Raw genomic sequence first — 12,500 nt, forward strand, 5'->3', positions numbered from 1 at the left:
GGCCTTGCACAGTGGGGAACACATACTTATTCACAAAGTCTCCGAAAATTCAGGGAAGCATACAGTGACCCAGCCATGAACAAGGATGAATATATTGTGAAACACAAGGCCACACATTGAAACACAAGATAACACACACAGGGATACACACACACAAACACACACCTGGGTGTATTTGTCTGGGTCGTCAATATAGCCCATGATGACACCCAGACTCTTGACAACCGCCTCTCGCACCATATCGGCCTTGTCCTCCGCCAACATCTGCTGCAGCATGGAGAGCACCAGAGAGCTGCGGATCTCCTTCTGTACACACACACACAGTTATTACATTGCGGTTTAAGGAAAAGTCAGAATATGTTATAATTAGAATTGCAGAATCTTCTCAGTATCAACACTTTCACAATCACAAAGCTAAACACACAAATACGTAACGTAACATAATTACACACTCTAAGCCTTTTTCCTACTAATGTGGCACCGCCTCCACATACAAAGCCGTGCCAACGCTTGGACTTGTTTAGAACAAATTCGCAGAAGCACACGAGTGTGTACAATTGCTCTAGGTTACAAGGATTGGTTAGAAGTGTGCTTCAATCTTAATGGGAGTAGATCTTTAAAAGATTTCGGGGGCAAAACCAAGTAGAAAAGAAGAAAAAAAGAAAGAAAAAGAAAATATGCATATAGGAAAAAAAAAACGGAAAAAAGAAGAAGAAAAAAGCTAACCAATTAAAATACATTTTTTTTTATGCTATGTTTTGTGGTATTCATTATTACCTTTTTAATTAGAAATTGATTAACACTAAAAAAAAGTAGAAAATATAGTTGTTGTTTTTTTTATTAAATGTTTGTGATGCTGCTGTTAGCTCTAAAACTCAATACCTCACAAAATAAACACGTTCAAATTTAATTCCGACAAAAATCCAATTTTCTGTTTTTTTTTCTTCTTTTTTTCTCTTTAAAACATTTGCCAATCTTCTTATATTTAGTCGCGGAAGTTCGAGCAGAACCTTCGAATTTTGACCGTAACTCAGTAATAATATGGAACTTGATAGTACACTGTTATTAAGTCATTTTGCAATTTTATTCAGCGCAAACTTGGACCTTTAGTTATACCAGTTATTTTAAACGCATATGGTTTATTTGTGTGTGTGTGTGTGTGTGTGTGTGTGTGTGTGTGTGTGTGTGTGTGTGTGTGTGTGTGAGGGGGGGATTATTCCTGGAATTGTACAAGTTTCCGAGCCATTTTAGCGACTTGGGCCAAAGTTGTGTTTAGGAACAAAGGACATCTAGATGACGCCAATTTAGCTGCCACAAACTAATCAAAATCCACTGTGATCTGTCAGGGAGGCTCTAGAGATGTAGTAAAGTCTGAGCTTTTCACAGAAAACTATAAGACGATGCGGCGTCTTCAGAAACGGTTGTAAAATTGTATTTTAAGAAAGGAATCTAATTGATACAATTTTCCAATTTTCCAATTTTGACCCAACTTCTCTAATACAAGACGAATGTAGTCAACGATTAATGGACGTCTACTTCACCCAATAAGCTTTTCTATAAATACTTGGTTAACCTTAAACTCATCCAGTTCTTTTCCAGTAATGGAAAAATCTTGATAATGTGGTTTACACACTGTTACTGTAATGTATAAAAATGAATCCCACTTCACTGTGAATCTGTAAGGCCATCTTGTTCAATTGAGAATCACTTTCACATAATAAAGTTCACATGAACCAAGAACCACTGGAAATAACTAGAAATTATAACACACACACACTGATACAATCCCGCTGAACTTTCAAGTAAAATCCACCCTGATTGGTCTATTTTCACAATGGTTAACGGTTTTTCTAAATTACCCACAATGCCATTTGTCTGAATTTTTAAATAAGCTGATGCAGCGGGGCTTTAGTCCTTTAGCCTGCCCAGCGCACCAAAGCTGCCGCTAACAACAGTGTACTGTAAACAGCATCACCTCGAAGATCGCTAAAAGCCATACCTCAATGTTATAGCTGAAGTCTGAACTTCTATTAAATTCCATTTTTTTCTCCTATTAAATTGCATTGAAACATTGCTGGTAATAACAATGTCTGACAAAAATACAGCACCAAACAAAACAGTAGCATCAGAATCGCTAAATAAGTCGTAAATATAAATACCTAGATAAAACTATTCATTTGGTCCATGAGAACTGCTCCGGTTATTTTATAAAACTGCTGCAAATCAAAAAGGTTACGCAAAATGTTGTAGTTGTATAAAGCATGGACGTTAACATTTTGAGTGCATTTGCTAAGGATGCAAAAATCTTGACAAAATGAGTTGTGTGCCAACATGAACGTTCATAAAAATGATTAAATGGGACTCAGTGATGGATTCGACGACCCCTTGGGTGTGACGTAGTCTCGTCAGTTAGATGAATGAGTCTTACCGGCAGATAGGGGGCCAGTGCTCCACAAGACTCCGCCACCAGCAGCCTTCTCTCTGGGTACTTGTGGTTTATCTGAACATACACACACGTACACACAAAACCAGCCAAGTCAAAGAAGACACAACATGATAAAGTGAATCCATGGTCTGACCACATGATTGCTTTTCCCTTCATCGTGTTTACCAGCTTCTTCCCTCACATGACCGATCGTTGGATTGCCAACGCCAGCTGAAAAGGACTGTTTTGTGGTGTTGCTAAGATAAACAGGTGTACACTTACAATTAAATGAAACTACAAGGGCGTTTAGGGCTAAGAAACAAACTCTCTGAGGGCGTGAGGTTGGCTATGACTATCGCCCAGGCTTTGATGACCAAACGGGATAACACACATCTGTAATACGACGAGTGCACTGTGTCTGTTTTTCTCAAAGTTATGAGAATCAAATGTGAGAGGAAGAAAACAACTTGTGAGGTCTGTTCGTCTGATCGTCATGTGGGAACAATGTACTGTATTTAAATTAAGGTTTGCTTTGTTTTAGCAACAATAAAAATGGCTAAAGTTATAAAGGTATATAATGATATTGGAGTATAAACACACGATAAACATTTCACACTGAGTAACTGATTAGAGTTAATAGGATTTAGCTTTAGGTCTGTGTACTGTATGTAGGTTATATAACTTTATATAGCACTGGGCTTTGTGGCAGAATGGATGCATGTACCCTGAAATTAAATTGGGGGGTGGGGGTGGGGTTTAATTAAAGGGTTGATTGTTCTATTCAAAAAGCTATACTGAGGAGCAGAGCCAAATTTATCACTTACACACTACTGTGTATGTGTGTGTGTGTGTGTGTGTGTGTGTGTGGGGCTTAGGGGTGAAAGAGCCGACCTGTTCCCAGCACTGTGGTAAAAGTTCCACCTCCACCCGCGTTGGGCCCACATGCCGTGCAAAAGCCACACAGCCCATAAGGATCATTTGTCTGAAGGAGGCAAAGAAACAATGGTGGAGTGTTAGCAGTAACCACAGCAGAAATGAAAGTTATGTTAAAAACAGCACTTTATATGAAGTGTACTTTGGTGTCTCCTACATTACGAGTAACTGCAGTGAAGCTGTGAAACGGTTCGTCTGTACATTAACAGAGATCGAAGAGCTTTATTGAACACATCTGAAACATTATGAGTAATATGTGATGTGTAGTCTGGAACTAGAGTATACTGGGAAGTGAGGTGCTTACTCATGCTTTTTTTTTTTTTTTTTTTTTTTTTTTTTGCATTGTCAAATTCCATGCAATACTGTACATAGTACAATACTTATAGTACACATAGGATCTACTCAAAAAAGCAAACCTTCCACACATCTCGGATCACTAATGACCAAAGATCAGGAATAGAGAAGCAGAATTTAGCTTAAATGCTGCCACAATACACAGAAGATCTCCGATATGCCCCATCCTATAAAGTCTAAAACTTTTTTCCCCCCCATGGTTCTAAAATATGCTGCATTAAGCGCATATACGCAACAGAGGAGGCTAAGAAAACTAAAAGAAAACTTTCTGGAAGCAACTGATGCTAACTCAAATTCTAATTTAAATTTATTTGTATAGCGCTTTTAACAATGGACATTGTCTCTAATCAGCTTTACAGAACATAGGAAATATAGCACAAAAAGTTTAATATACAAAGTATTGTATTAATATAATACAAATTATACTAATATTTAAGTGTTTGTATTTATCACCAATGATCAAGCCTGAGGTGACTGAGGCGAAAGAGGAAGAAACCTTGAGAGGAACCAGACTCAAAAGGGAACCTCATCCTCATTTGGGTGACACTGAAGGGTGCGATTAAAAATATAAAGTCTAATTGTGTATTGATTAGGAGGTTGTTGTCCTCAAAAGAACCACATGGATTTGGCATCTTCTCTTAGAATGTCAGGAGACTTCATGAAGCAGAATCCAACTGGAGCTGGTACATCTCTAGATACCTCAGGATCTACACAGGGTTGGCCTGAGAGAACACTGTCCCTAGTGTGAAGCTGGACGGTGGTAGCAAAATGCTATGTGGATGTTGTTTCATGAGCAGGGACTGGGAAAGTGGTCAGGGTTGAGGGTAAGATGGATGAAACCAAAAACTGGACAATTGTAAAAGCAACAGACTTAAACCTGGGTCAGGTTCACCTTCCTAGAAGATATATAGTTCAAAACCGAGCAGCTGAAGGTCCAGTCATGGCCCAGATTTCAGTAGAAGAACTGAGAATCTGTAGCAGGAACTGAAATGTCTGTTCACCAGTAATCTCTATGCAATTTAACAGAGATTAAGCAATTTTTCCAGGAAAAATGAGCAAAACGAACAGGCTCCAGATGGGTAAATCTGGGCTCCACTCTGTAACTACACCCACACAAACAGAAACACACAAACACACACACCTCTGCTCATCGTCTGGCCTCTTGATGAGGTTGAAGAGGATGTGCAGTAGCTGGTCTCTCTCTTTGGGCTCAGGGTGGAGGCAGGCTGTGCACAGGATGAGTGGAATGAGTTCCTACAACACAAACAAACACCAATGAAGGTGTGAGATTCAAATAAATATACACACCTGTAAACACACTCGCACCTCCAGAGGGGAAGCAACAGGACACACAGGCACACGAGGGTCAAGGATACAGGGAACAACACAGGGCTCGCCTTCAACACAAAGGAGAAGGTCTGAAAGTGTGCGCTTGGGTGTGTTTAGTAAAAATACAGCAAAAGTTATGTCCTCTCAAAAGCATGGACAAATATTAGTGGAGGTTTTCTGACTGTTTTTTTTAAATGGATTCTATATTCTATATTCAGCTGCTAGTCATGGTCATAAAAATCCCATCATCGTGTCACACACTGGGCCGTACGGTGGTTACTGATGACGCAGTCGTTCCATTTGGGGGTCGCAATGAATAAAGATAAGCGTAGTTTTCTTGAGATTAATCCCTATCAAACACTGCTTGGTTCACAGCGTACACACCTTTAGGGCTGGGTCGTAAATAAACAAAGCTCATGAAAACATAAAAACAGGAAAGTTAAACAAATCTGCGGTGAGACTAAAGGCAGATTGACGCCTGTGCCTGTTTGTTTGTACTGCTCTTTTATTTCCTTCACTTTGACGGTACATTTTCACCTGCCAAGAGTTCTCTGTAACACCCCCACCCCCACCCCCCCTCCCTCTTTCTGGCCTTCTGCATCACACTCCAGCTATGCTACTTACGTCCCTTTGAACTGAGTTAAAAGCCATAGCGTGTAGCATCTGGAAGAGGAAGACATGCACGCAGGCCGTTAGGAAACATTTTATTTGGCACCGGTCCACACGCTGATGTGCCGGAGTACAGGAATAACTGTATGCTCCAGGCAGTCAATAAAAAAAGGGGGAGGGAAGTGACACACTGATCAAAAATATGCAAGGATGAACATATGGCTTAACTAAGCTCACCGTTAGTCTCCATTAGAAAATCTACCTGAACATAGCGCCAAGATTAACGATTTCATAAACACTTAACGCTGCGTGACCGAAAACAGACGTCTCGGTTAAGAACAAGTCATTCGTGCTGTTAAGAACAAGGCATTCATGCTGCGTAGAGAGACTAGATACACATGAAATAATATGGAAAAAAAAAAATACACTGTAAAATGAAGTGTACTCAATCAATTCCAAATATACAGTATGGGATTTTAGAGAACTGTTGCTACGTATGAACTGTGCATGAAAGACTAAATATAGGGTGCATTATTTATTTAATAAATGATGTAGGTTTATGTTTAAATGTTGACTCTTAGGGTTAAATTGTTCATTAAAATTCTTGTATTTCACATCCTGAACGAAAGCGCACACCAAAACTCTTACATAACGTTATAGGAAATGAATCAACACGTGACATGGTCATGCGTGATGTGATGTCGACTGTTATACCGCGGCATTTTGTCGATAAGAAACATTTAAATTTATCAATAAACAACATGGCATACCTTTAAACCATTTATACTGTAGTTAGATTCTTTTTTTTTTTATCTGTTTTCTTCAAATCTGGACATTAAAACACCTCTCAGTTATTACATAACAGCTACCGAACATATCTTTTCGACCTAGTCTAGTGTCACGGTGATTGACAGGGGAGACGGAAAGACCATCCCACATTGACATCATGAGGACGGCTGCATCATCGTCGCGATTCAAACTCATGAATGCTTCTTACCACATAGGAGTCTAATTTAACTCCATGTTGTAAAATGCTGGCAAAACAACTTAGCTCCTGTTATCCATTATGATCTAGCAGCTATAAATTCAGGGTTCCCACTCTTTTTCAGAGATCATTTTCCAGGACATTTCAAATTTAGCAAAAAAAAAAAAAGACAAGGATCACAGATTCACGGCCTAAAGTAATATGTTCTTCACTCCAGAGGTCTTAAAAACAACGTACACTTTATGGCTATTACTTAACTATACTTTTAAAGACAATTCGTCATGTGAATGAAATTTCAACATTTATAAACTAAAAAGACCGCACATATTAATACCCTTTCCTTTCTCAGGCCAATGCCGTCATGCACGCTTTAGATTGCTGTGTATTCCCCTTGCACATGATATTCAGATTAACAAGGTTAATATAACCTGCTTACCCGTCACCATTTGCTGAAAACATTCGAGCACTTAAACCATTCCTAGCAGCTGAAACCGCCAACACAAGACAGCGTCATCCGTCACAGCGAGATTAAACAGCATAACAAAAAACCCGTCAAAACTCAGCGTCCCTGAACAGAGCGCTTTCTGTTACTAACGTTAATCGTGTCGACCAGAGTTGTAAACTGTTCTTTAAATGATCAAGAATATTTAAAAATAATAATTTTCCAGGACAACAAGATTTTTTCCATTACAGTTTATGTTTTCTCTCATTTTCCATGTGTTTTCCAGGACTGGAACATTGGTCATTAATTTTCCAGGATTTCCAGGTTTTCCAGGACGCGTGGGAACCCTGAAATTGTCTGTGTTTTCCTCCATCTCTCGTTTGAAGATAGCATTTCTTTTTCACACCAGCATGTCACATTAACACTATTGAATAACGCCACAAAACCTAAACACATGAGATGTGTTTTGAACTAGAAGAAGAGGGAAAAAAAAAGTGTAGACATCTTTGTTTACTAAAGCTTATGGTTTCTTTTTGACTTCCTGGTTGGAAGAGCTTTCTTTAGCTAAATAATACACATAAGGGTATGTGAACGAATAAAAACACCAGCCGAGTTTTTTTTTAACTGCAGACGGCCTGCAACTATGGCCAAGTTTACAAGCTTTGGTATATAATACAAAATATGATGCAAGTATGTAGTTCTAACTTGTAAAATATGTTTGGTTTCAGATGTTTGTTATCTTGTAAAAACACTGGGTGTATATGTAACAAATAGTGCTGTAAAATAATGTTATATAATCAGATACGCTCTCCACAGCAACTGAGAATCATACTCATTATGTGACACGAGAAGATTGTCACCAACTTTATTAAGAACGCCTTCATGTTTCTGTAATTATCCAATTATCTAAATCAACTGGCAGCAGCACAATGAATAAAAACAAAGTCATGAGCTTCAGCTAAGGTTCGCATCAAACGTCAGAATGGGGACAGTGGCTGAGGTGTTGATTGGAAGGTCATGAGTTCGAATCCCAGGTCCACCAAGCTGCCACTGCTGGGCCCCTGAGCAAGGTCCTTTAACCCTCAGTTTCTCAGTTGTATAAAATGAGTTTGCCAAAAGCCGTAAATATAAAATGTGTGTTCTCGGTTAGGTTGATCGTGGCATGAAGGTGCAGGAAATAGACCAGAAACCATAGCAGAGACCACACCTCCTTCACTAGGACTCTTAGATCAGAGACCACACCTCCTTCACTAGGACTCTTAGATTAGAGACCACACCTCCTTCAACAGGATTGACGTGGAGACCACAATCCTTCATCAGGATTGATGCAGTGACCACACCTCCTTCACTAAGACTAATGCAGAGACCACACCTCCTTCACTAAGACTAATGCAGAGACCACACCTCCTTCACTAAGACTAATGCAGAGACCACACCTCCTTCACTAAGACTAATGCAGAGACCACACCTCCTTCACTAAGACTAATGCAGAGACCACACCTCCTTCACTAAGACTAATGCAGAGACCACACCTCCTTCACTAAGACTAATGCAGAGACCACACCTCCTTCACTAAGACTAATGCAGAGACCACACCTCCTTCACTAAGACTAATGCAGAGACCACACCTCCTTCACTAAGACTAATGCAGAGACCACACCTCCTTCACTAAGACTAATGCAGAGACCACACCTCCTTCACTAAGACTAATGCAGAGACCACACCTCCTTCACTAAGACTAATGCAGAGACCACACCTCCTTCACTAAGACTAATGCAGAGACCACACCTCCTTCACTAAGACTAATGCAGAGACCACACCTCCTTCACTAAGACTAATGCAGAGACCACACCTCCTTCACTAAGACTAATGTAGAGACCACACCTCCTTCACCAGGATTGATGCAGAGACCACACCTCCTTCACTAAGACTAATGCAGAGACCACACCTCCTTCACCAGGATTGATGCAGAGACCACACCTCCTTCACTAAGACTAATGCAGAGACCACACCTCCTTCACTAAGACTAATGCAGAGACCACACCTCCTTCACCAGGATTGACAGAGACCACACCTCCTTCACTAAGACTAATGCAGAGACCACACCTCCTTCACCAGGATTGACACAGAGACCACACCTCCTTCACCAGGATTGACACAGAGACCACACCTCCTTCACCAGGATTGACACAGAGACCACACCTCCTTCACCAAGACTGATGCAGATAAACAGGCATTCCTAATAAAGTGGTGCTGAGAGCATGTTTACATGACCAGGCCAAATCCACCAGACAGGAGGACAAATTATCCTTTGATAGATGTTGATAAATGCGAGTTGAGTAGGCTGAGTATTGTGTCTGCCAAATCAAAGCATTTCCAATGAAAATGCACAGTTAAACAGTAATGCAAAGAATTTCTGGAATATCAAATGACTCACTAGAGCCTACAGCAAAACAGGTCCTGCAGCTGGGAACATCACGACAGGATGCTGACAGACTTTATACGTATTACTCACAGACACTTACTGTAACTCTATCCTTTCTGAAGAAATACTTATTATTTTATTACTAATATATGAGCAATAGTTCTGTATGTCTTCAGCTATGGCATCTGCTATGTACAGCATATTAGCTATAAATGACTTCTTATATACAGTTTATACATTTTTAGGCTTTCACGTGTTGACGGAAATCTATATGTCATCACACCAATTTTAAGTAAATAATTTGTTCCGTTTGCTGGCTGTTCAGAATTGCAATTTAGATATGCGCCATATTTTTGCTTACTGCTTCTCTTTTTTGTTACAACGTGGTAATCAGTAACTCAAGTTTCCGGGCAAATGTTCACAGTCATTATCTCTGCAATAACGTGGGCTTCAGTATTAAAAGCCTGTAACTGCAGCAGAACAGACAGGTGTGCAACTAACACTTATTAGCCCATTGTTCTGTGGAGGGTGCCATATCACAGAGCCTCAGGGTGTGTGTGTGTGTGTGTGTGTGTGTGTGTCTGGACAGTTGGGATTAACAGACAAAGCTCAAAGTCCATTGAATAAAGGCAGGAATGAGGAAATTTCTATGTCCTGCTCCCGCCCGTGTTGTTTGCCTCCACTTGGCTGAGAGAACGCCACTATGCAAAGCAGGGGTGCAAAATACATAGGCGGCATGTACCCAACAAACGCGTGTGTGTGTGTGTGTGTGTGAGTGAGAGAGACAGACTCCGTTTGCACATATGCATGAATAAATGTTCTATGAGTGTCGTCTAAATGTTTTAACTGTGTTGAAGGTAAAGGAGGAATGAACATGAGAGAATGTTCAATGAAAGACTACCATTGTTTATAAGGATCTGTGTGTGTAGTTTGATGGAATATACAAAATATGATACTGTAAAAAAATAAACAAATATAATACATGTTGCATTATGTTGTTTCTATTTAGCTTAGCAACATCTTCTATACTAAGATTTTCCGGCTCAGAGACCATACCTCTTTCAGTGAGTGACACAGAGACCACATCTTTACTTGGACAAACACAGAAGCCACAATACAGAAATGGATGCAGAAGCCACACCCCCTTCACCGAAATTGAGGAGGGGGCCACACCCCCTTCACTGAAATTGAGGATGGGGCCACACCCCCTTCACCGAAATTGAGGAGGGGGCCACACCCCCTTCACCGAAATTGAGGAGGGGGCCACACCCCCTTCACCGAAATTGAGGAGGGGGCCACACCCCCTTCACTGAAATTGAGGAGGGGGCCACACCCCCTTCACTGAAATTGAGGAGGGGGCCACACCCCCTTCACTGAAAATGAGGAGGGGGCCACACCCCCTTCACTGAAAATGAGGAGGAGGCCACACCCCCTTCACCGAACTTGAGGAGGAGGCCACACCTCCTTCACTTGGGACTAATATAGAGACTATGTCTGCTTAATTGTGACAAACAGGTACAGAGAACACGACTCTTATAAATTTGACTGACACTTTCTTCACCAGGACAAATAGGCCACACCTCTTTTTAGGTATAAAAATGTCTTTGTCTCTGGTATGATCAAAAATGTATTTTATACAAAGTTATTTATTTGTCATGTTTTAATGTTACCCAACAAAATAAACTTCTGGTTTTTCTCTCTCTCTCTCTCTCTTACACACACTCACTCTCTCTCTCTCTCTCTCTCTCTCTCACACACACACACACACACACACACACACACACACACACAGTGAACAGAGGAGGACTGGCATAGCAGCGTGCATGAGTTTCACTCACCTGACACAGATGCACAACCATTCTCTAATGCAGCAGAGAGACATGCACCAAAGCAGGAGAATTAATGAGCAAATGCAAAAAAAGTCAATAAAAACTAACGCAGAAGTGGAAGACAGGGGACAAGAGATGTGAATTAGTGAAAGAAAATGAAAACAGAGTCCAGTCAGTGCTGAATTCTAACAGAAATAACACCAACATGTGGTTTGGCCATGAAAGAGACACGTGTGTGAGTGTGTGTTGAGTGTGTGTGTGTACCTCGCGCTTGGCAAGCAGGACATTAGGGACAATGTGAGGCAGACAGCGGCCCAGCATCAACATCACACTCTGCTCACTGTCAGCGATACGTGACACCTAATAAAGCAACACAATGTTAACACACAACCGCAGGAAATGAAGCAAAAAAAATAAAAAATAAAAAATAAAATCTGTGATTAAACAAAAGCCAAACATTTCAGTTCTTTCGGTCATATTTTTAAATAAAATTCTTTTTGGCTTTTTATTTCTATACAGAAATGTTTAATTTCTAACTGTTATGGAAGGAGTCTCTGGTCAGAGTTAAAGCTGCAACTAGATTCTCCACAAGAAAGTCTTCTTCAGGACAGAAAGCTTTGTGTTTACTTGTTTTTTTTTTGTTTGTTTGTCTTCGTGCAGGTGAAGAAACGTGTCTTTGTAGCTGCTATGACGTAAACGTTAACAGGAACTAGCGCAGACTTTCCACAACACTTAACATAACCTTGAATGACGCAACAATTTTGACTATAAAATCACTTTATATCTAAAACTCATATCAAAGTTCAATTATAATAACATGAAAATCTGCTGAACAGAGTTTTGTTTTTAACCAACTCTGCAAACCACTTTAAAATATTACATTTCATACAGATTAAGGGCTTTTCCCAGGTGCTGAAAACCATTCTTTCGTTTTCAGTAAGAGCTGAGCAGGTAAAAATGACGTAAGTGGAGCAGGCAGTGATGTGGAAGGCTCAAGGCCAAGACATGTATGTGCCTGACTGTTTTAAAGAAAAGTTAAATAATTAAATATAGAAATAAAAAAATCACCTTAGTAAAACCGCCAACCTACGTAAAGCTTTCCACATTTCAAACTACATTTCCCCAATTCTCATACAATCTGAGCATTAGAATTTAATGTTGTTATTTTT

General features: G+C 40.1%; 1 protein-coding gene across 6 annotated transcripts in view; it reads right to left on the bottom strand.

Annotated features, from left to right (window-relative positions):
• Positions 1-12,500, bottom strand: part of relch (RAB11 binding and LisH domain, coiled-coil and HEAT repeat containing) — a 49,504-nt gene that overhangs the window by 18,682 nt on the left and 18,322 nt on the right. For all 6 annotated transcript variants that reach the window (XR_009647787.1, XM_060861301.1, XM_060861299.1 and 3 more), the window contains exons 10-14: positions 11,596-11,691; positions 4,854-4,966; positions 3,317-3,407; positions 2,429-2,500; positions 166-306 (exon numbers count right to left, since the gene is read on the bottom strand). Coding sequence is in view for 5 of the 6 variants with exons in the window: in XM_060861301.1 (XP_060717284.1) it covers positions 166-306; positions 2,429-2,500; positions 3,317-3,407; positions 4,854-4,966; positions 11,596-11,691 (513 nt within the window). In the remaining variant the exon portion in view is untranslated. The remainder of the gene's footprint in view (positions 1-165; positions 307-2,428; positions 2,501-3,316; positions 3,408-4,853; positions 4,967-11,595; positions 11,692-12,500) is intronic.

This window comes from Tachysurus vachellii, chromosome 25 (genome assembly GCF_030014155.1).
Source record: "Tachysurus vachellii isolate PV-2020 chromosome 25, HZAU_Pvac_v1, whole genome shotgun sequence".
Lineage (NCBI taxonomy): Eukaryota > Metazoa > Chordata > Actinopteri > Siluriformes > Bagridae > Tachysurus > Tachysurus vachellii.